This window comes from Laetiporus sulphureus (genome assembly GCF_001632365.1).
Source record: "Laetiporus sulphureus 93-53 unplaced genomic scaffold LAESUscaffold_4, whole genome shotgun sequence".
Lineage (NCBI taxonomy): Eukaryota > Fungi > Basidiomycota > Agaricomycetes > Polyporales > Laetiporaceae > Laetiporus > Laetiporus sulphureus.
Genome location: NW_024468513.1, coordinates 668345 through 687999, shown reverse-complemented (window position 1 = coordinate 687999; position 19655 = coordinate 668345). Strand labels below are relative to the sequence as shown.

General features: G+C 52.6%; 9 protein-coding genes across 9 annotated transcripts; 5 read left to right on the top strand and 4 right to left on the bottom strand.

Annotated features, from left to right (window-relative positions):
• Nucleotides 1-218: 218 nt before the first annotated feature.
• Nucleotides 219-2378, top strand: LAESUDRAFT_644135 (family S53 protease-like protein; the record flags this gene model as incomplete). The annotated part of the gene is made up of 8 exons (XM_040903832.1): nt 219-476; nt 534-799; nt 865-1123; nt 1184-1294; nt 1372-1571; nt 1630-1767; nt 1822-2266; nt 2322-2378. The coding sequence occupies 8 exons, from the start codon at nt 219-221 to the stop codon at nt 2376-2378; spliced, it is 1734 nt and encodes a 577-aa protein (XP_040768577.1).
• A 1506-nt stretch (nt 2379-3884) lies between these two features.
• LAESUDRAFT_711277 (uncharacterized protein) lies at nt 3885-4554 on the top strand (the record flags this gene model as incomplete). Its single annotated transcript, XM_040906822.1, has 3 exons — nt 3885-4037; nt 4150-4194; nt 4258-4554. 3 exons carry the CDS (start codon nt 3885-3887, stop codon nt 4552-4554), a joined length of 495 nt encoding a protein of 164 aa, XP_040768576.1.
• A 52-nt stretch (nt 4555-4606) lies between these two features.
• Nucleotides 4607-6411, bottom strand: LAESUDRAFT_809726 (class II peroxidase). The gene is made up of 8 exons (XM_040914161.1): nt 6088-6411; nt 5973-6027; nt 5834-5915; nt 5511-5781; nt 5436-5452; nt 5167-5382; nt 5027-5110; nt 4607-4969 (listed from the first exon to the last, which is right to left on the bottom strand). The coding sequence occupies exons 1-8, from the start codon at nt 6382-6384 to the stop codon at nt 4870-4872; spliced, it is 1122 nt and encodes a 373-aa protein (XP_040768575.1). The 5' UTR covers nt 6385-6411; the 3' UTR covers nt 4607-4869.
• Nucleotides 6412-7058: 647 nt separating this feature from the next.
• On the top strand, nt 7059-7247 carry LAESUDRAFT_615160 (uncharacterized protein; the record flags this gene model as incomplete). Its single annotated transcript, XM_040903202.1, has 1 exon — nt 7059-7247. A coding segment is annotated over one exon (189 nt), but the record flags the coding sequence as incomplete, so codon positions are not given.
• Nucleotides 7150-8598, top strand: LAESUDRAFT_352060 (uncharacterized protein). The gene is made up of 4 exons (XM_040902128.1): nt 7150-7250; nt 7315-7387; nt 7526-8251; nt 8302-8598. The coding sequence occupies exons 2-4, from the start codon at nt 7358-7360 to the stop codon at nt 8323-8325; spliced, it is 780 nt and encodes a 259-aa protein (XP_040768573.1). The 5' UTR covers nt 7150-7250; nt 7315-7357; the 3' UTR covers nt 8326-8598.
• A 184-nt stretch (nt 8599-8782) lies between these two features.
• LAESUDRAFT_643814 (uncharacterized protein) lies at nt 8783-10251 on the bottom strand (the record flags this gene model as incomplete). The annotated part of the gene is made up of 6 exons (XM_040903809.1): nt 8783-9202; nt 9268-9379; nt 9433-9887; nt 9937-9995; nt 10050-10095; nt 10147-10251. 6 exons carry the CDS (start codon nt 10249-10251, stop codon nt 8783-8785), a joined length of 1197 nt encoding a protein of 398 aa, XP_040768572.1.
• Nucleotides 10252-10485: 234 nt separating this feature from the next.
• LAESUDRAFT_693231 (uncharacterized protein) lies at nt 10486-12474 on the bottom strand. Its single transcript, XM_040906154.1, has 5 exons — nt 11840-12474; nt 11642-11776; nt 11207-11591; nt 11035-11153; nt 10486-10967 (listed from the first exon to the last, which is right to left on the bottom strand). Exons 1-5 carry the CDS (start codon nt 12440-12442, stop codon nt 10668-10670), a joined length of 1542 nt encoding a protein of 513 aa, XP_040768571.1. The 5' UTR covers nt 12443-12474; the 3' UTR covers nt 10486-10667.
• Nucleotides 12475-12681: 207 nt separating this feature from the next.
• LAESUDRAFT_755492 (uncharacterized protein) lies at nt 12682-16122 on the top strand (the record flags this gene model as incomplete). The annotated part of the gene is made up of 16 exons (XM_040912029.1): nt 12682-12871; nt 12945-13090; nt 13151-13301; nt 13352-13422; nt 13475-13602; nt 13659-13961; nt 14012-14132; nt 14189-14588; nt 14645-14672; nt 14728-14842; nt 14899-14981; nt 15036-15260; nt 15324-15464; nt 15517-15586; nt 15639-15710; nt 15772-16122. The coding sequence occupies 16 exons, from the start codon at nt 12682-12684 to the stop codon at nt 16120-16122; spliced, it is 2595 nt and encodes an 864-aa protein (XP_040768570.1).
• LAESUDRAFT_741221 (ribosome biogenesis protein tsr1) lies at nt 15960-19377 on the bottom strand. Its single transcript, XM_040911130.1, has 10 exons — nt 19161-19377; nt 19049-19109; nt 18722-18998; nt 18155-18665; nt 17609-18099; nt 17296-17551; nt 17067-17237; nt 16801-17011; nt 16603-16740; nt 15960-16546 (listed from the first exon to the last, which is right to left on the bottom strand). The coding sequence occupies exons 1-10, from the start codon at nt 19200-19202 to the stop codon at nt 16320-16322; spliced, it is 2385 nt and encodes a 794-aa protein (XP_040768569.1). The 5' UTR covers nt 19203-19377; the 3' UTR covers nt 15960-16319.
• Between the last annotated feature and the right edge of the window lie 278 nt (nt 19378-19655).

Sequence of the window (19655 nt, the reverse complement as noted above, 5' to 3'; positions counted from 1 at the left end):
AGGGCGACCGATGAAATTTAAAGGGACCACGCGTTTGCTTGCAACGATCCTCCGCGGTGCCGCCATTTCTCCCTTTCTCCTCCTCTCTGCTCTTCTGCTCAGCGCTGGCCGCCGTATAAGTCTTCCTTTCGTTCTCGTTCTTCTTCAGCACGCGGCCGGTCACCGCGCTCATAATTTTCTTCATCAGTTTACTATCGAAGCTGCGGTGCTGCTGCGCAATGCTGTCGAACGCTCTGTTTGTTGTGTCGTTGTTCTCGCTCGCCCTGGGCAAACCGCTTGCATCCAGCATGCGCGTGCTGGAACGCAGGAACAGCCCACCGGCGGATTTTTCCTACTCGGGTGCCGCGCATTCGAGTACGATGATGAATTTGCGTATTGCGCTTGCGCAGAGCGATGTGGCCGGACTGGAGGAGGCTCTATACGATGTGAGCTCGCCCTCGAGCGAGAACTACGGGAAGCACTTGACTAAGGAAGAGGTAAGCCCGAGTCTCTTAGATTTCTGTGAAGAATCTGATCGATCGAGAATGCGATAGGCTGCATCATTCGCGGAACCCACCAGCGAGACCCTCGCTGCGGTCACCTCCTGGCTCGAAAGCAACGGCATCAACGCGACTGCACTCACTCCTGCTAGTGATTGGCTCGCCTTCTCTGTCTCTGTGGAACAGGCGAACGATCTCCTTGACGCACAGTACAATGTGTACACCCACGAGACAACTGGACGACATGTTATTCGTACGATGTCGTATTCTGTGCCAGCTGCGATGGAGGCGCATGTGGACGCGGTATATCCCAGTACGACGTAAGTCCAGACTGTTCGATCGTAAATCATCTGCTGAAAGTCATGATGTTATGTAGATTCCCGAGTACCACAGCCCTGGCACCTGTGTTCAAGGCGCACAAGAGAGGTCGCGATCAGCTCGATGTGGTTGTCAAGAAGAGCTTGGGAATGAGCTCGTCGTCCTCCATCGCTACCTCCGATGTTTCTGCCTCCTGTGCCCATGAGATCACTCCATCTTGCCTTCAGTCGCTTTATGGCATCCCTACGACGTCTGCTAGCAACTCATCAAACACGCTTGGCGTCAGCGGGTTCATCAATCAGTTCGCGAATCAGGCGGACCTGAAGGTAGGCAAGAGTCGTCACTACCAGCTGGCGGGATACTGACAGAACGGCGTGGTGATTCAGAGCTTCTTGGGGCAATTCCGCACTGACATCAGTGATAACACGACGTTCAGCCTGCAGACTCTGGACGGCGGAAAGGACCTGCAGAGCGACAGTGAGGCGGGCGTCGAAGCTGTGCGTTGCATCTTGTATCTGAGTACGCGTTCTGGCGTCACTGACGGTATCGCATTGCCATCGATAACGTTGCACAGAATCTGGACATTCAATACACTGTCGGTCTTGCCACGGACGTGCCGGTGACGTTCATCTCTGTCGGCGAAGACACCTCAGATGGCGACCTCGGTGGATTCCTCGACATCATCAACTTCTTGCTGAACGAGGACAGCCCGCCGGCGGTGCTTACGACGAGCTATGGCGATAACGAGGAGAACATCCCTATCAAGATGGCGGTGTATGCTCAGTTCTGTATCTGCCCGATTCGCTTGGTTGATTGACGTGCTCTTTGATAGCAATCTGTGCAATGCGTATGCCCAGCTCGGCGCACGCGGAGTATCAATCTTGTTCGCATCTGGTGATGGAGGTGTCTCCGGGTCACAGAGCCAGGAATGCACCGACTTCGTGCCAACCTTCCCCTCCGGCTGTCCCTAGTGAGTACCGCTCCTATTAACGCCCCAAATCCGCCGCTGACTGACGCACCACAGCATGACCTCTGTCGGCGCAACGACCGGCATCTCGCCCGAAGTCGCTGCCTCCTTTTCCGCGGGTGGCTTCTCCAACTACTTCAGCACGCCGTCCTACCAGTCCTCCGCCGTCGCATCCTACCTCTCCGCACTCGGCGACACTAACGCAGGGCTGTTCAACACATCGGGGCGCGCGTACCCCGACGTGAGCACGCAGGGAGCGAACTTTGCGGTCGTCATTGACGGGCAGGTCAAGCCAGTCGACGGGACGAGCTGCGCGAGCCCGACGTTCGCGAGCGTCGTTGCGCTGCTGAACGACGAGCTCGTGAGCGCGGGGAAGAGCACGCTTGGGTTTTTGAATCCTTGGTTGTATAGCACGGCGAGCGGCGCGCTGAACGATGTGACGAGTGGGGATAACCCGGGGTGTGAAACGAATGGTTTCCCGGCTACGACAGGGTGGGATCCGGTAGGTGGCCCGACTGGGTGGAATTGGTTGCCCTGAGACTGAAGATGTGTTGCAGGTGACCGGGCTTGGAACGCCGAACTTCGCGGCATTGAGGACGGCTGCGGGATTGTAGACGATGGTAACAACAGCACAATATCGGTACTGTATGAAAGGGGATCTTCTTCTTGGATGGTTGATTTGGTCGATATGTCTAGATAACTGCTTGTTGCTTGCATCTTGGGAGCTTTCTGGACTCCGCTGAAGGAAACAATTTTGGGACAATAGTGTAGCATAGTCAGCCGGGATACATCAACATATGCTAGGATACGTACGTAGTAGCATTGAAAAGCGGAAGTGTCCAGTTGAATCAATAGTATGTTCGGAGGATATGAGCCGGAGAACGTCAGCGGGGATGAAGCAGATTAAAGCGGCATTCGTCACGGATGCTTGAAGTGACCTCTTTGACTTCTCCTTCTAGCGCCTCGACTCCATAGCTTCCGAAATCTGGAGTTCCTCGCTGTTGTAACTGTCATGCGTATGGTGAACGTCGCATGAATATCTTGGGCGAAACCCCGGAGGGGTTTTGCCGATTACGCCACTGATCTCGATCAACGATGATCTGCCGCCACTGCGCCATCGACTCGGATTCGTTAGTACGAGCGGAAGCCTCTCCGCGTGAGTGTAATTATTGCTTCCGATTGCACCCCCTCCGCTGATGAAACAAATGTCGCTTGAAGCGCAGAAAAATGTGACAACGCAGAGAATTCCGTTTCAAACCGATTGCGAAATTGTCGTTGAACATTAAGCGCCTAGCGCTTAGTGGTCGGCCATTCTCGGAATTTTTGACTGAAAATTCAGCGCGAACTTAACTCTGTCTCCAGCATACAACGGCTCCTCACAAACTGCTCCTCATGGTGCTGCCCAGGTGACCCGTAAGTTCGTTATCGGTACGAAATCCTGATATTCGTGATACCTATGCTGGTTGGACAGTGGACTTCGTTAATTCGCGTGCAGTTCTATGAACAGTACGTGCTGTCTGGTGGATATTCTTCGAAGCATGCTTACACAGGCTTGTGCATGTCACTGCGGTGCCTCTGAGACGTACGCTTGGCTTCAATGTGACCGCCGCACGGATAAAAAGGACGAATTTAAATTATGCGACGCTCCAGCAGAGAACCTCTTGCTTCAGTAAATCAGAAGAGTTCTATCGAGGGGAGGGCCGCGACATTATAAAGGCGAGTGCAAGCACAGAATAACGCTTTGTTTTCGGACCCTCTATCCGCTACGAAATATGCCAGCTGCTATCGATGGGCTATGGGATCTCCTTTAGCGACATAACCCGGCACGCCGGGCTCGGAATGGGGATGAGTTATCAGCATAAGCAGGATCCGAAGTAGAACGCCAACGAGACACACTACAAAGCTTTAGTCGTAGGTCGTATTTAATCCCCATCGCAGATGTCACTGATCTTAATCTATCCTGGAACGTATTGCAGGAGAGATCAATTGATCTTGACCACAATCTCACGCACAACTCCGCAGAACGTTAATATTAATTGCGAGCTACTAGCAATGCAGCCGAGCGCCACCCTCCAAGGCGCCACTCTGCTTGCGAAACAAGATCCCGCTGCCCTTCATTCATGTCCGCAAATAACATATATGCCTGCCGCTTTGGACATCAACCAACTGCCATGCGGCTAGTCGAAATGCGCCCTGTCCCAAACTTTGAACTAGCAGATAATCTTCTGCGCACCTCGCGAACAACTTTGGCCGTCATTTCCCTGCCTAGATCGGTATGTATGCTAACGACAAGAATCCAGGAACGGCACGCGACCTTGGAATGATTAGCAGCATCACACAGGTCCATCACATCAACTGCGCCCCCACCGCACAGCCAGCGCGCAGGACATCCTTTACCGGTGGCTCACACTCTTTGTCACTTCGTCTCTGGTAAGCACAATTTCTGCGATGGCGTTCGCCCCTCTGACTGCGACTGCAATCCTTCAATTACAGCTAGTCCCCGCATTTGCGAGTATTCCAACAGTGCACGAGCTGACCGCGGCGAAACCACGCCAGAACACGCTCTTGCTTTGCCACACAACAAGCCCCGTGCCGATTCCACTCCCATCTTCCCATCCCTCTCCTCACCCACCTCCCCTCATTGGCCCTTGCGAACCAGTTCCCTGTCATGGGAACGGCCCCGTCGCACCACGCCCATCTCAGCAGCACTGCCCACCGACCCCGCATCTCGCACATCACCATTCCCTAGGGTCATGGGTCGCACTCGCTGTCACGCGGCCACCGCAGTAGGAAGCGCCACACTACGTAGATTATGAAAGCAATTCAACGAAGACGAGCGATAGATCACATAACAAGACGACGGAACCAATGTACAAAGCCTACAACTCCCACCCCACACGCCTCCTTATTGCTCCTTCCCGTTCCCCTCACACTCACGCTCTCATCCCCCGCATGCAAGCCAAGAAGGCACACTCAGGTGCATCCAGCAGAAAAGTAAGATGAGCACTGGAAATGTACAGCACGACCACTACGCGAAGCTAAAAGGCTGTGATGTAGCACACGCATCTAGCTTTGCGCTGCCGGGCGAAATCTACAGATCAATATCTACTTCTCGTCGGTGTTCTTCATGATCCAGGGCTCCGACGCGACGAACTGCGAGGTGGGGACCCCGAGCTCGAACAGGTGGGACACAGCATTGGCGAAGCTGACAGCGGTCGTCAGCATCCTGGTTCACACGCACAAGGCAGCAAAGGGGACGCACTCCTTGAACCACAAGTCCTGGTCCTTGGCATACGCCTGGACGTACTTCTTGAACGTCTTGTCCTGGACGAGTGCGTAATCCGAGCTAACAGCCGATCTTCGTAACTAACGCTCGCTCGAGAATAAGAAGAGCAAACATACGGCAACATCATCAGCGTGCCGGTGGTCTTGTCTGCGAGCTGCTTGGGGCCGTCCCACTTCCTCCAGACCCACTTCTCTTCGAGCAGAAGGCGGAAGTACTCGTTACTGACTGTGACCGGCGAGAACGTCCAGGGGCCGTCGAATCCGGAGCGGTCGCGGTGGCAACGGCCGAGGGCATGTGCACCAGAAAGAGCTACGATTTCCTGGTCGTTGAAGCTATACTACCATCAGTGCTCGGCGACCATGCAAATTGAGAGGACGGAACGAACCCCATGCGGTGGAAGATCTAGAGACGCAAGATGTTCAACGGGCTGCAATTAGGCGACTCGGCGACTGGCACTTACGTTCCGGAGGTGGTCAGCGCCCTTTGCACCATCAGGGAGACGACCGTCGGGAGTAGCCTGTTCTGCAAAACCATCGATTCTGCCTGGTCTCCATGGGATCTTTGGGCCGCCCATCTCCTGGATCGCGCACACGCCGCCAAGAGTCCACAAATCACCGTACGAGATCCAAGGGAACTCCTGATGGATCTTTTCCTGGACAGCACGAGCGACCTGCAAGCCAGCGTTTGCACTATGCAGCGATTCCGGTGCGAAACGCATCGTCGCATAGTTGCTGCAAGGACGCGTCAACACCCACTCTATGGCGAATTCAACATGCTACTAACCTGCCGCCAGTATTAGTTGCCTTATCGTAGGTTCCCGAGCAGTGCCAGGCAAGACGGAGAAGCACAGGACCGTAGGAGCCATCTGCATCGTGAGCGTGAGTCTAGGAAGGACCCCACGAACGGTGACGTTCTCACGCACCGTCGTAGTCGATGTCGGCAGCCTCGTCCATTACCTCGGCGATTCTGTTGTACACCTTCGCAATTCAGTCGTGTCAGTCACGGGATGCTGCAGCGATCATGATGCAGCTCCTGACCTTCTGGTAGTCTTCCTTTGTAGGCACAAGCTTAGTAGCAGCCTTCGCGGACTGCACGCCTGACTTGATCGCAGTGCCCGCCTCCTTGGCGGTGTTCGATTCGGACGCGTATACATAGTAGCCAATGCCTCCGGCCGCAGTGAGTGCTGCTAGGCCTGCGAATAAAGCAGCATTCGACTTCTTCGGCGCTGCCTCGGTTGAATACCTCCTGAAGGCGGGATTACGGAAGGCGCGAGGTGCCCTCGCAGCATTGACGGGGGCCCTGCGAAGGGCTGCTCGGACGACTGCGAACGACATGGTGGGAGAGGGGCGTGGGCGTGTGCGTGTGTGGGAGGAGGCCGCCGCGCTCGCATTTGGCCTTTCTCGGGCGTCTATCTCTCGCTTAGCAAATGATCCATATTTGATCGGCTAACAGCATGTGATGTGGGGTAGCAGCCAATCGAAGACCAGGGATTGTGATATTCTCGAGTGTACTGTCACGATCACATGACCGTGCATGAGCATTTGTCACGCTGCTATGTCATTCTGGGATGCCGTCATGCTGCCCCGAACATATCCGTGCAATCGCGATGTGTCGCTCCGATGGGCCCAGCTTGCTGCAGCCATGAGCGAAGAGTCGCTGCTTGCGGTCCAGCGCAATTCGAGAAAGCTCGAGATCACACGCGTCGTCACCTTATCCGACGCGCGTGATGCGGTCACGTGCTGAAAATTTCGGTCTGCGCGCAGCGATTGGCTGGCGGTACGGCACTTTGATTTCCTCTTTCGTTTTATTTCTCTCACCGTCCTAGGCTTCGTCCTCGTCCTTCTGGTGTACTTGCTAGACTCGAAAAGAATGGTGTCATTCCAGTGAGTGATGAATTGCGTTTGCAAAGGCGAGCGTATTGAACGATACTGGCTACACCCAGATGCGAAGGTAAGAGTTCACAGTACGAATACTTTGCGGTCAGACGATCCAGCACCTCATAACGGCCTGTCGACGTTCAGCCTGCAGCGACACCGTGAAAAAGCCGAAACTAGACAAGCATTACGCGTCCTGCCACGCGTCCTTCTCATGCATTGACTGTAGCACCACCTTCCACTCGCCCGCTGAGTACAAGGGGCACACAAAGTGCATCAGCGAAGCTGAAAAGTATCAAAAAGGCCTTTACAAGGGTCCAAAAGGCGTACGTCCCCATTCTATCTCACAACAGAAACGATCACTCACGCAATCTCATCCCTCCTCAGCAGCAGAGCAACGGTCCCCGAAACAACGGGAACGACGCCCGCGGCAATGCAAATGGGCGACAGAATGCGTCAACGGGTACGTATCAGTCCTGGGCTCGCAACAGCGGCCCAGGGGACCCCAGTTGGAGCAGGGGTCCTACACGCTATGAAGCAACTGGCGCTAACGTCACTCCCCTGGGCACCCCTGCGCGGATGTCGCGCGTCACGTCTCCAGTGCCCGAGCCCACGACAAGTGGTGCACATGCCAATGGTGATGGGAACACGGCAAGCGCGAGTGCTGCCTCGCCGCAGGACTCAAGCAAGGACAAGAAGAAGCGCTGGTCGGATGTTGCAGAGGATGGACCATCGGGACAGGTGTGTGGTCTCGGATCGAGCTTGTCTCGTCCATGCTGACTGCGTGGGGCAGGCGGCAGAGATGAATGACGAGCCAAAGAAGAAGAAGGCGAAGACGGACAAGGACGCTGCACCTGCACTGGAGATTGTTCGAGCCGAGGAGGTAACGAAGAAAGAAAAGAAGGACAAGAAAGCGAAGAAGGAGAAGAAGTCCGCTGAAGCAGCAGCGGAGAAGCCGATCGCCTCCACATCGATCTCCACACCTCCACAAGCAGACTCAGCAGAAAAGGTGGACAGTGAGCATTCGGCAGAGAAAGACAAGAAAGGAAAGAAAGAGAAAAAGTCGAAGAAAGGCAAGGACGATGTGATAGACTCTCAACCTGCGGTGGCACCTGACGCTGACGCGGAGAAGCCGCCGAAGAAGGTCAAGAAGGGCAAGGAGTCCGCAAAAGCGCAGGACGAGAGTCAGGCACCGGCGAAGACGGAAGCAGAGGGCAAGAAAAGCGAGAAGCACAAGAAAGAAAAGGACGCTGCCGAGGCGCAGTCGGCGGAGGCGACGGCTGTTGAGGCAGCCGAAGTAAAGAAGCGGAAGAGGGACAAGGGCACGGTGGAGGAGTTAGCCCAGGAGAAAGAGGGCAAGGAGAAGAAGAAGCGGAGAAAGAGCGATGCGGTAGGGGCTGAGGAGGGCGGGTCCTCTCACAAAGGCAAGGAGAAGGAAGAAGCAGCGGGCAAGGCTGAGAAGAAGGAGAAGGAGGGTAAGCAGAAGAAAAACAAGTCGAAGAAGACGAAGGCATGATCTTGCAGGCCTCTCTGCTTTCTGGGTCGTGATATCTACGGGATGCTTGATGTTTTCTGGATTTACTACAGCCGCAGAGTCTGATATACCAATCCGGTCTTTTCCATGCCAGTTGATGCTGTGTTGGTACCTAGACTATGACGCTGCGACTGCATGCGATGATCATACGAATTAGGTATGTACACACCAATTGTATTCCAGCCCAACAAATGATACACATAAATGTACACATATCTGAGGAGGCAAGCATGTGTTCCTAAGCTCAGGTATCTTTGATTGAATCTATACCTCCAATAAACAGTCCGCCGAGCTATTCCACCGAGATCCTTAATCATTGTACACTTAGAACGCCGTCGTCGAGTCGACCTCGATCGTCGGTACGATAGATGCGATGAACTTGAGGAACACAACAAGGTAGAAGTCGACCCGCATGCCCTCGACGTCGTCCTCTGCAACCGGTGTGCCCATCGTTTTCTCCTCCTTCCCGATCCCGCTCGCACGCCGGAAGAGCCACCTCTTCTGCTTGTCCTTCGGCGACGCGGCTCCGGACGTAGAGCCCTTGCGCTGCGCCTGCTGCTCCTCTATCACGCCTGCGTTCATGCGCTCGATGACCTTCTTCATCACGCTCGCATGCTTGCACGGGTGCACGGACGCCGCCTGCAGGCTCGTCGAATGCGGGAAGGCCTCGATGGTGACGGTCTTGAACGCGTGGTCTGCGGAGACATCTTGGAATATCTGCGAAGGCGTCAAGGGCGTGCGGTTCTGCTCGGCCAGGGAGATGAGCGATCCACCGATAATACGATATGTGCGCACATATCATCGCCTACCTCGTCGTAGCCAATCAGCCAGATCCGTGGTGTCTGGTAGTATTTATCATATGTGATCATGACATCGTATGTTCTCACTTGGAGCAAGTTGTCCTTCGCTACCTCAACTTCACTATATCGGGACATGTAAGGACATAGAGGTAGAATAGATGGTATACAACGCACCTTGCCTCGGTCAATCTTGCCACCGGAGCAGCGGCTTTCGGCGCAGCTGTCGCCTCATCGTCTCCTGCTTCCAAGTCCTCCTCCTCCATGTCCGGGATGTCATCCATATCCGGGATCTCATTGATGTTGGGCACCTCCTCCGCAGACAGGGACATGTTTCCCATGGCGTTGGTCATACCGTCCGCGCCTGAGAGCTCGTCAGCGTCAGGGATGTCTTCAATGTCCGTCGCGTTGGCCGCATCATGTCTCGCGGCTCGACCGGCATGTGTCTCCACCCATTCATCCGTCTCATCGCCCGTGGAAGACAGCTCTCCGAAGGAGAGCAGCCGTTCTGCGTCCTCGTCTGCGTCGGTATAAGCCAAGGCGGTGGCGCGCCGGAGGCAGGCGACTCCGCGGGTTACGAGGTACTGCTTATCGGCTGGTAGGTAGTCGCGTGCCTTCGATGCGTCACCCTTCTCCCTGTGTGATATCAGCTATAGCATCATTCGCTCGCGGAGACGCGACGGACCATGACCAGACCGGGAACTTATATGTCAAGAAGTCACCAGCAGCAACGAATTCCTCTAATCGCGGCGCTTCAGTACCAACACAGGGACTATGATCAATTAATGGCACACCTGGTGTTATGCGACCATGCTCCTTGAACTTGCTCTCCTTCAGAACCTGTATATCGCGTCAAGGCTATCTCTCGACGGACTGGAACCAGTGGCTTACAGGACTTAGGTATTCGCGTAGCGCGAAGACTTGCGACTGGAATCGAGCATGTAAGTCATCAGATCTCGTCTTGGACAGCAGCTCACGTACTTGGATGGCGTGCATGTCGTGCAAGAGCAGATGGACGAACGGTGGCAAGAGCAGTCCGGCTTGAGGTGCCGCGACACACTGGCCAATCGATCTCAGCGGCTGCTCACGTGCTACAAATTACAAATAAGGAAGGTCCCGGACTCCCTTGGTCCCTTGATCACAGATCACATCAGAAACCATGAAAACGGCTTCATTCCTTTCTCAAACTGCATCATTGCAGCGTCTTCAGTGCAAATATTGCCATGTGTGCGGGATAACTCGAGAGTGATAATGACATTGCCATGCACGAAATATGCCCTAGGATCCCACTTAGTGATTTGTAAGAAAGCGCTCTACATGATTCAACTTATCACCGAGGATTTGTAACAGAAGAGCTACGTAGAACTCCGACGACTGTAGGCTGCATACTGTCTCAGCCCTGATCACAGCCTTTACTCTGCAGTACCGGATCCCGTGATAAAATCATGCATGGCTTTCTGCACCTCTAATTTCTCCATGACTGCCTTATGCAAGCTCGATGCGTTGCGCGTTGATCTCCCCTTTCCTTTTGCGGGGTTCGTGTCGGCATTTTCATTGGCTGACGAAGGCATGGACTGCGATGTGGACGCCTGAGGATGAGCTTCTTGCGAATCTATGTTCCATAAGGATGACCGTGCCTGGCCATCTTGAACGGAGACCGATGCAAGGTGTGAAGGAACAACGATGGGTGTGGGACGAGGTGGAGGTGGCCACTGTCGGGAGGTAAGGAATCAGCTTGAGATTTTACACTATTAAAGAAGCTGTAACGGGAAGACGTACGCCACGACGAGGCTGATTGAAGTGCAAAGCAGCCCATGGTGGATAATCGCGCTCCAGCTGTACGATGTGATCTTCCAAATATTTCAATCGGTCTAGCATTGACCTAGGAGAGGATGGCACTGCGACGTTGGGATGTCAGATGTTACATTCTATCACGCGGCAGAATCATTACCGTAGCGAACCGCTAAATGAGACTCGATATTGCGCAAGCGTTCGTCCAACCCATGAAACCGATCAGGGAAAAACGAGCGATTGTCAGAGTCCGCAACCGAATTCCTATGTGGTTGTCCTGAGTCAGCTTGTTTTCCGGCAGAGGCGTTCTGGACAGTTCTACGGAGAGGACCATCCTCGTTCTTTGCGATGTCATATTTCATTTGGATTTCCCGGTCCTGTGTCTTCGCATCTGTGCGGGCACAGGAAGATATTCCAACGCTGAAATCGCCTCCTTCATTTAATCGGCGTCTTTTTTCCGCAATCGAATTCAAGAACTCGCTGCGGTTGGAGACATCATTACGGCCACGACTTTGAGCAAGAAAACGAGAGATTGATTTCGTTATCTATGTCGATACATCAAGAACCTGTTGAGGATCATGGGAAAATGACTTACTGACTCCTGCGAACGATGTTCTACGCCCTGCGCGAAGTGCGCATAACCAAGCTTGCGGGTGTCCAACGCCTGCTCTTGCGGCTCAACCGAGTTTGAGGTATTATCCACCTTACTGGCATCGTTCGCGGCTAGCTTCTTTGTGACGGAGGCGAACAGGGTGTCAAAAACATCAAAATTAGAACATGAGGGGAATCCTACCGTTAAGTTGCATCTGAGTTCATCGAGAGCTTTCGGAATATTTTCCCGCTCCCATTCTGGATTCATGATCACCATGTCGGCTTCAAACCCACGTAAAGCTTGCGAAAGGCCCACAGAAGCAAAAAATGACTTGAATATTGAATCCCAATGTCGATGAAACGTCTGAGGTGCGAGTGAAGGGGAAGGCGAGCGTTTGTCCCGTAGTAATTCAGCGTCTGCTGTGCCCGTAGTCACAGCGGACTTGTTATGGCCATCCTGCGGGGAATATTGTGCCTGAGGGAAAGAGTAGTGGTACCCTGCTGGGAAAGCATATGCATTCATTGGCCACGCATTGCCCCAGCCGACAGTAGGCTGCAGAGGATAATTGTAATATTGGTAAGAGGAGTTTGCTGTAGCATTATGATTGTGCACGTATGCGGGCTGCAACTGCGCGGCGCTCGCGTATGTGGGTTTCTGCGGTGGCTCCGGAAAGTGAATCGATGGCTGCCCTAGTTGCGGAGCACTCTCTGGACGCTCAGGATCCTCCTGTTTCCGCGCGGTGCTTTGAGGGGAACGTTGAGAGCGCTGGGATGGCCCAGCTGCGGACGGTGGCGGACCGAGCATCAATGTACATGAACTGCGAACGTAGAGCCTCTCCGACGTTTTGAACAGAGAACAGAGGCACTGATTGACTCGAAAAGGAAGCGAGCGCTTACTATGAGCGCTCTCAGCTAACCGCCATCATCCGCCGACACCTCAGACAACTAGCTAATTGTGCAGTTCCATAAAGGCAGCACAGCATCCTATACGGTTCAGACAGGTCTTCCGACGCTGAGGCAGTTATCTTGATCTGCGCAAGAGCTATGGCGGTGGACACGGGCCACATCTCATCCGCTTCGTCCGTGCTAGTACGGCAGGATGAGCTGCCGACCGAGTTAATCCTGTCGATGGAGCGAATCCTCGAGATTAGACCAGGCCAAACATCGGATCCCCTGGACAACCTGAAGGTTGATTTCAATCCGGTTCAGTTGCTCAATGATTACTTTCCAGACGGTATGTGCGGAGACTGTGCGGATGCACAATACAGTTGTTAAGCTCAACTTGTCGAATAAACGTTCATCAATAGAGGCTTCGCTTGGTCAGCTTGAGTCTGCGCAGGCTCGTCTATCCGAGAATGAACGGGCGTTGCGAAATGAGATCGAGGCACTGAAGGAGGAGTTGAGACGTGAACAGGATCCAAGTCGCATGCAAGCGATTCAAGAAATGATTTCTGTGTGTATTATAAGCGTCCTACTACGCGTCTATTATTTGCAAGTCTGATCACAAATGTAGGAGCTGCTGGGACAAATGTCTCGTATCCGGGAGAAGGCCACAGAGTCAGAGGCTGTCGTGCGGAATATCACCAAGGAGATCCAGGTGTTGGACTTGGCGAAGAAAAACCTTATCCTGAGCATGACCACATTAAAGAGGCTGCAGATGCTTGGTATGACCATTTTATCGTGACCGAAGACGACGATTCTGAAACCGTGAAAGTCAATGCCCTGAGTCAGCTCGAGGACCAGGTCAGAGACAAGCGGTATCATGATATCATACAAACGCTGGCTGTGAGTTGAAATCACTGCCAATCTCCTGTTAAACCTGAGCAACGATCTGCAGGCTGTCAAACAGATCTGCGCGTCATTCAAGCCTTACATGTCAATTCATCGAATCTCTCAGACTTGGCGACGAATTCAAGAAATACAGGGCGAGTTGCGTACGAAAATAGATGCAGATTGGGAGCGCTTGTACGTTAAGCATGTCGTCTCAATTTATTCGCTACTGCTCATATGAAGGCCTAAAGCTATACTCAAGACCCGACCAAACCCATTAAGCCATCAGTCATTGCAGATGCATGCCTGGTGATAGACGTGATTGGCTCAGATGTCCGTAATCAGTTCATTGACCGTTACGTGGCTCTCGAACTCAAAGAGTACCGCCGCATCTTCCGAGCGACGGACGAGGCTGGGCAGCTCGACAATCTCTCTCGCCGGTTCGCATGGTTCCGACGGTTGTTGCAGACTCACGAACTTGAACAAGGAAGAGTCTTTCCTGCCGAATGGCGGGTTGGATGGTTCTTGACTGCCAAATTCATCGAGATTACTAGGTAATGGAATTCGGACGCTCTGATATGCATCTGATCAACGACTACTTTAGAGATGATATGACAGCGTTGCTCTCCAAGGCCGGGTCAAAGTTGACTGTGAAGCAACTCCTCGACACCCTTCAGGACACCATGGATTTTGAAGCATCTCTCGGACGCAAATATGCCACCCCAGTCAGCCATGACATGCAATGCCTCCGCTATAATTGTATAACTGATTGTCGGCATAGGTGACGGATATCTTGAAAGAAACGCAACCCGCGGGGGCTTCACGACCGCTCAAGACCATTTCATCTGCGTTCGAACCCCACATGGGTGTGTACATTGACGCTCAAGACAAGTTGAGCATCGACCTCTCTCACACCGATCTATACACTAATGCCTTTTATTTCAGAGCGCTTGGAGATATGCTTGCTCAATATAGAGGCTCAAAGTCGCGTTCATCATTGGAAGCTGCTTCTTCCGGCAGCTCAACGGATGAATCGACGCCTCCCGTCCTAGTGCTTCCGTCCTCTACAGAACTGTTCTATTTCTATGCGCAAATTCTGGATCAATGTGCCAAATTGTTCACCGGCCAGCCTCTATATGACTTGTCCGTGTTGTACAAGAAATGGCTACGTATCTATGCCGGTAGGTGGCGCGTTACCTGATGCATCGTGCACTCTCACGGCTATTCCAATTTTCAGAGGATGTTCTCTTGGCGAGCATGAAGAAGTAGGTCTTGGATCTACATCGTGTATCGCCAGACTTTATTGATGCGTCTGAGCAGGCCAAGTGCCGTGTCTTCGAGGAAATCTATGGAAAGCAGGCTTGACATGAATGAATTGAAGAGGGCTTGTACGCTCATCAATACTGCCGACTACTGTCAGACTACCGCACTTGAAGTAGCACTTCACTTTTAACCGGTAGACGATGCTCCTCATACTTCTGCGCCTCTTAGATGGAAGAGAACATCAAAGAGAAAAGTGACCAGGCGTTCAAAGATAAGATATCGTTCCAAGAGGAGAGTGATCTGTTTGTCGGGTGAGCATACGGGAATGGACCATCTGCTGTTGGACTAAGCTTACTCGCTCAAAGTGCCATCTCGGCCGCAATTCAGGTCATGCTAAGAGAACTGGACGCTGCTTGCGATCCCGCTTTTGCGACTATGTCGCGGACAGCTTGGACCACAGTCAAATCTGTCAGCGGCCAATCTGCATACGTGGATGATCTTGTGAAGGCCATTGATCAAGTGATCAGTTCTGTCAAGCCGCTTGTGGAGCAAAAGAAATATCTGCGCAACTTCCTGGACAAGGCCTCTAGGTTCGCCGGGATTCCCAGCTTATTGATATCAGACTAACTGATACGGTGACTCTCGTTCCATAGTGCTCTATTTGCCAAGTTCACCAACGCACTTGTCAAAAGCCGACCTTTGAAGGAGATTGGCGCCGAACAACTCCTGATCGATTTGCAAGAACTCAAAGGAGCTTTGCTCAGGATCCCTGGTGACTCCCTAATTACCTCAAAGTGCGTTCCAATAAGCTCTTCATGAACACCCCATTTGACCTGAAAGTGACAGTTACACACGAAGCGTCACGAAACATACCACGAGATTGGAAGCACTGTTGAAAGTCATCGTGACTCCCTTAGTGAGTTTGTAACCTTCCACACTATTCGTGGCATGATTCGAACCCTCTATAGGATCCTGTTGACGGTTTCATCTTGAATTACACCCTCCTCATTGGCGATGCATCGTTCACGAACTTCCAGAAGGTGGAGATGCCATTGACTTTCTTTTGATGTGAGACGGCGTCTGACTTCGGAGAGATTACAGATCCTTGATCTTAAGGGGACCACAAAGACGGAACAGAACGACCTCCTCGACTCATTCCTCGCAATCACCAGTACAAAGACGGACCTCGAAAGCACATCGTTCCTGTCATCTCTTGACATGGATCCAGGTCAAGTGACATCGCTTGGAAGCCCTGCCGGTAGCCGGGTGTCTTTACTACCACGTACCGGCTCCGGAGAGGGCATTCTCGCTGCACTATCCTCTCCGCCTTTGAGCGCTTCAGGCACAGAAGTCCCACCCAAGGTGGATCAGACGATAAAGAGAGAGGTCTTTTCGGATTTCAAGCGTTTCGTGAGCTTTGGGTTGAGGAGGGAAACCCTACCGCCGTCGTGATCTGCGTGTGAGGTGCTGCTTGTATTGCATGCTGTAGAGGCTGTAGTCAACTGCATTCACAAGGCCTGCCGTTTGCAGTCAGCAAGTCCTCCGCGGCAACGGGTATACCCAAACGACAGAAATGTTGGTTATATAAAACATAACCTAATGCCATAGTGTCGCGGCAGTCAAATCGCATAGGTACGTTAGCGAAACATCTATTCCTCCATCGCGTCAGACGGTGGCTCGATCGCCTGCTCCTTCCATGTCTCGCTCCATTTAGGGTAGACGCGTTTGTATAATGACAGACAAACTGTATCCATCTGGCTGACGGGCCCGTCGAAGTGGGCTTTAAAGTAGCCATGTGTTCCGAGCGACTCGCGTATGTGCCCTGTCCGACCGTATTTCGTATGCAACTGAATGGGTTTGAAGTAATCGACGTCGTCTGCAAAGCGAAAAATCGGTATTTGCTAAATCGACATTGCAAGTGCAGTTACGTACCGGGATTGAAGAACATATAACGGACAGTGGCAGTCTTTTTATGCACCTTGAATAGATGGCCGGTCAGTATGACACGCTTTGCTATGATACGTGCTGTATCTGGGTTGAGGAAGGCGCCCATTGCTACCAACTCCGGAGCTTCGGAAAAAAAATGGATAAGCCCACGGCTCAAGATGGGAAGAGGACGTACAAGCTCACCCTGTGGATCCTCAGTTTCCTTGAGGAGCACGCATGGCTGCTTGCCGAAAATAACTGGCCCATAGGTCGTGGCGACGTTCGTCACTCCATGTCGGAGATACCGCTCAAACTTGTGTACGTTGTTCACGCCCTTTCCACCTCCTCGGGTGTGTTGACTGTATATCGGGTTGACCCGCAACCTTTGAGGGCCTATGCAGAGAATCAACGGATCCTAGGCAAGTTTCCGATGAGCAAACCTTTCATGATTGACATCCAAGGGAAAGCACCTTCGAACGAACGGATCCGTTATATTCTGTGTTTCGCTGTACAATGAAATTCAGGACAGTCTTCTTGTGTTCATGCTGCATAAGACCGAACAGGACGAGGGGCGCGCTCTGGTTTTGTGTCATGGCTTCCCGAGGAACATTTTTGAGGTACACCGTGACGCGCATCCCAGGCTGTTATACATGTTCCGTTAGCGAACGATACAGGGGCCCCGCAATCCGCTCTGCTTACCTCAATGCCATAGCTATCCTGTTCTATGCGCCTTCTCACCGTTCTCTCGGTGCGTTTGTAATCCTCAAATTGGAATATTCGTGCGTAATCCCGTGGAAGGTTCTCATACGGATCCCAAGGACTTGTACGGAACGATCGTAGACCGCGGAAGCGCTGGAAACGCGTCCGTGCAGCGATGTCAAGCGGCGTGTCGATTTCGTCAGGAAAGGCCGCGTCGTCCTCTTCTTCCCGTTTACGTTCTCTCCAAGATACAAGCCTGCAAAAAACTAATGAGCACGCTTACGAGAGAAGAACGAGGCACCACTGCACTCACTGTCGACTTTCCTCCTCCGCATCCAGGTCCTGGAACGCGACACTCCGCCGGCTCTCTGTATCCAGTTCGTTATCGTCCACAAGCATTTCAACCATTTCCTCCTTCTCCTCCTGCAAATCTACCTCACCGTGCTCAGAATCATTCTCGTCTTTCTGCTCGCTTTCCTGTTCACCATCAACATCGTCATCGTCATCATCGACGATCCAAGCCGCCTGATATTCGCTCATTCCCTTGGGAATCTTGCGCACATGCTTGGGCGTCGTGCCCTTCTCAGCCTTAGGAATAGCCTCGGGAGGGTCGAACCCATTGAAAGCACCGCGCATCTCCTCTTCCGTGGGCCATGTTTGTTCATTCGCCATATCGTCAGGGTCATTGCTCGATACCAGCGAGTCTGCAGAAGAGGAATCGGGCTCCGCGAGTAAGATGGGCTCCACATCCATCCCCTCAGCGTGATCCGATTTTACGCGCCGTGGAAGATCGGCAGACATGATCTGTTTATAATGTGTTTGCAAACAAGGCGGAGAAAGCATGGCATTGAATACGCACCCGTGATATTTGAAAGTCGCCATGATTTGGCAAATGGACAAGACGGTTGGCAGACAGCGCCGCGCCTCTCACTACACCAGTGACCGCGAGTGTGCCATCCTGCCACTCAACCCTCTCACTGAGGATCCAGGTTCGATCTTCCCTCCACTTCACATCTCCCGGCTTGCCCTCACACAGCTCCCGCATCGCGTTCAAAGTATCGGGACTTGAGTGCATGTCGTAGACTCTGGATTGATTCGGCACAAAATATTGGATGAACGACAGGAGAGACTTCAATATACTCGTTTTCTCCTTAGGATCCATGGGAGAGCTCGACGATACGACCGAAACGACTTCGGGTAGGCCTTGTGCTTGCAGAGTTCGAAGCAGCGTGTCGCCCCAAGTGTCGACCTCAACCTCGGACGACAGAACGAAGAGAACATAGTCGGCCGCTTTGCATGCATCAAGAGTAGCATAGAGGCGCTTATAAGGCAGAGAGATGAATTGCACAGACGTTTTGAACCGTTCTGCTCTGCAAGAAGTCTGTTCATTCCTGATAATTTCCAGGGAAGGGACATGATTGCTCACCTGATCTTGCACAGTCCCTCGCTCACATCGTCTGCAGAGGGGTCGAGAGATCTTGCGAGCGCAGAAGCTACAGAATGCGATGAAACATCTTCTGTGAGAGGAACGATGGCAACAATCCGCGGTGCTCCGTCTACACCGTTGAATATGCGCGTCGCTGAGATCAAAGCTTGGCGCTTCCTGACCTGCACTTGCTTCGCATTGTTACGTCGTTCTAGACGAGACCGCGCCGCTGTATTGGAAGCAACAGTTGCTTTCTGAGATTTTCGAGCATAGCGACCTATTCTTCGTCAGTAACGTAAGCCACGACTCCATTTAGAGCGGACTCGCCTTTGGCAGCCTCTTTTAACGAGCTTTTGGTGGAGTGTTTGCTTTTGAAGGCTTTGTTTTGCTACATTTTATAATGAACTGGAATACAGGGATTATTCTGAGATCGCGTTACCTGCTTGAGCGTCGGCCTATGGTGGTGAACGCCCTCCGTCATGGTTCCAATGTCTCGACAATCAACGGGCAGACCCGAGGAGAGCAACTTGTTTCTTGGTCAAGCCAAGGATATACTTTCGGACACAAAACGTCAAGTGATGTGAAAGAAGGACGGAAAGCTGCAGACTAAGTCGAGAAAAGCGAAACCAAGCAGAATCCGAGGTGTAGGATGATCGCCACTGACAAGCTGCGACTGGAAGGAAATTTGGGAACGCCGGCAGCTGATTGGCTGCAATGAGCGCTTCTCGCTAGGGCTCTTCCTTCGTCGGTGTGTTGAGTTTCTCTTCTTTCTTCTTGTTGGGCCCTGTCGACGTCGAACCGTTGGACTTTACGTCTACCATAGTTTTAGGTGCGTGTTCAGATTATCTCCTAATAAATCCACTGGTCAATATTCACGGTTAAAGTGGGCTCGCCGCTCGTCGGATTGTATGCAATTATTCTGTGCTTATGAAGC

What these genes read in the sequence shown, in the direction of transcription:
- LAESUDRAFT_809726 (XM_040914161.1), bottom strand. Translation starts at nt 6,384, where the DNA reads ATGTCGTTCGCAGTCGTCCGAGCAGCCCTTCGCAGGGCCCCCGTCAAT. An exon ending in CAAAGGAAGACTACCAGAAG is followed by an intron (nt 6,028 to 6,087) that starts GTCAGGAGCTGC and finishes TGAATTGCGAAG; the next exon opens with GTGTACAACAGAATCGCCGA. An exon ending in TGCCGACATCGACTACGACG is followed by an intron (nt 5,916 to 5,972) that starts GTGCGTGAGAAC and finishes CTCACGATGCAG; the next exon opens with ATGGCTCCTACGGTCCTGTG.
- LAESUDRAFT_352060 (XM_040902128.1), top strand. Translation starts at nt 7,358, where the DNA reads ATGCAAATGGGCGACAGAATGCGTCAACGG. An exon ending in GCGACAGAATGCGTCAACGG is followed by an intron (nt 7,388 to 7,525) that starts GTACGTATCAGT and finishes TCACGTCTCCAG; the next exon opens with TGCCCGAGCCCACGACAAGT. An exon ending in GGAAGAGGGACAAGGGCACG is followed by an intron (nt 8,252 to 8,301) that starts GTGGAGGAGTTA and finishes GAAGAAGCGGAG; the next exon opens with AAAGAGCGATGCGGTAGGGG.
- LAESUDRAFT_693231 (XM_040906154.1), bottom strand. Translation starts at nt 12,442, where the DNA reads ATGCTCGGTCCGCCACCGTCCGCAGCTGGGCCATCCCAGCGCTCTCAA. An exon ending in TCATTTAGCGGTTCGCTACG is followed by an intron (nt 11,154 to 11,206) that starts GTAATGATTCTG and finishes CCAACGTCGCAG; the next exon opens with TGCCATCCTCTCCTAGGTCA. An exon ending in TCAATCAGCCTCGTCGTGGC is followed by an intron (nt 10,968 to 11,034) that starts GTACGTCTTCCC and finishes ACCTCCCGACAG; the next exon opens with TGGCCACCTCCACCTCGTCC.
- LAESUDRAFT_741221 (XM_040911130.1), bottom strand. Translation starts at nt 19,202, where the DNA reads ATGACGGAGGGCGTTCACCACCATAGGCCGACGCTCAAGCAG. An exon ending in GAGGGACTGTGCAAGATCAG is followed by an intron (nt 18,666 to 18,721) that starts GTGAGCAATCAT and finishes GACTTCTTGCAG; the next exon opens with AGCAGAACGGTTCAAAACGT. An exon ending in GGAAACTGAGGATCCACAGG is followed by an intron (nt 16,741 to 16,800) that starts GTGAGCTTGTAC and finishes TTTTTTCCGAAG; the next exon opens with CTCCGGAGTTGGTAGCAATG.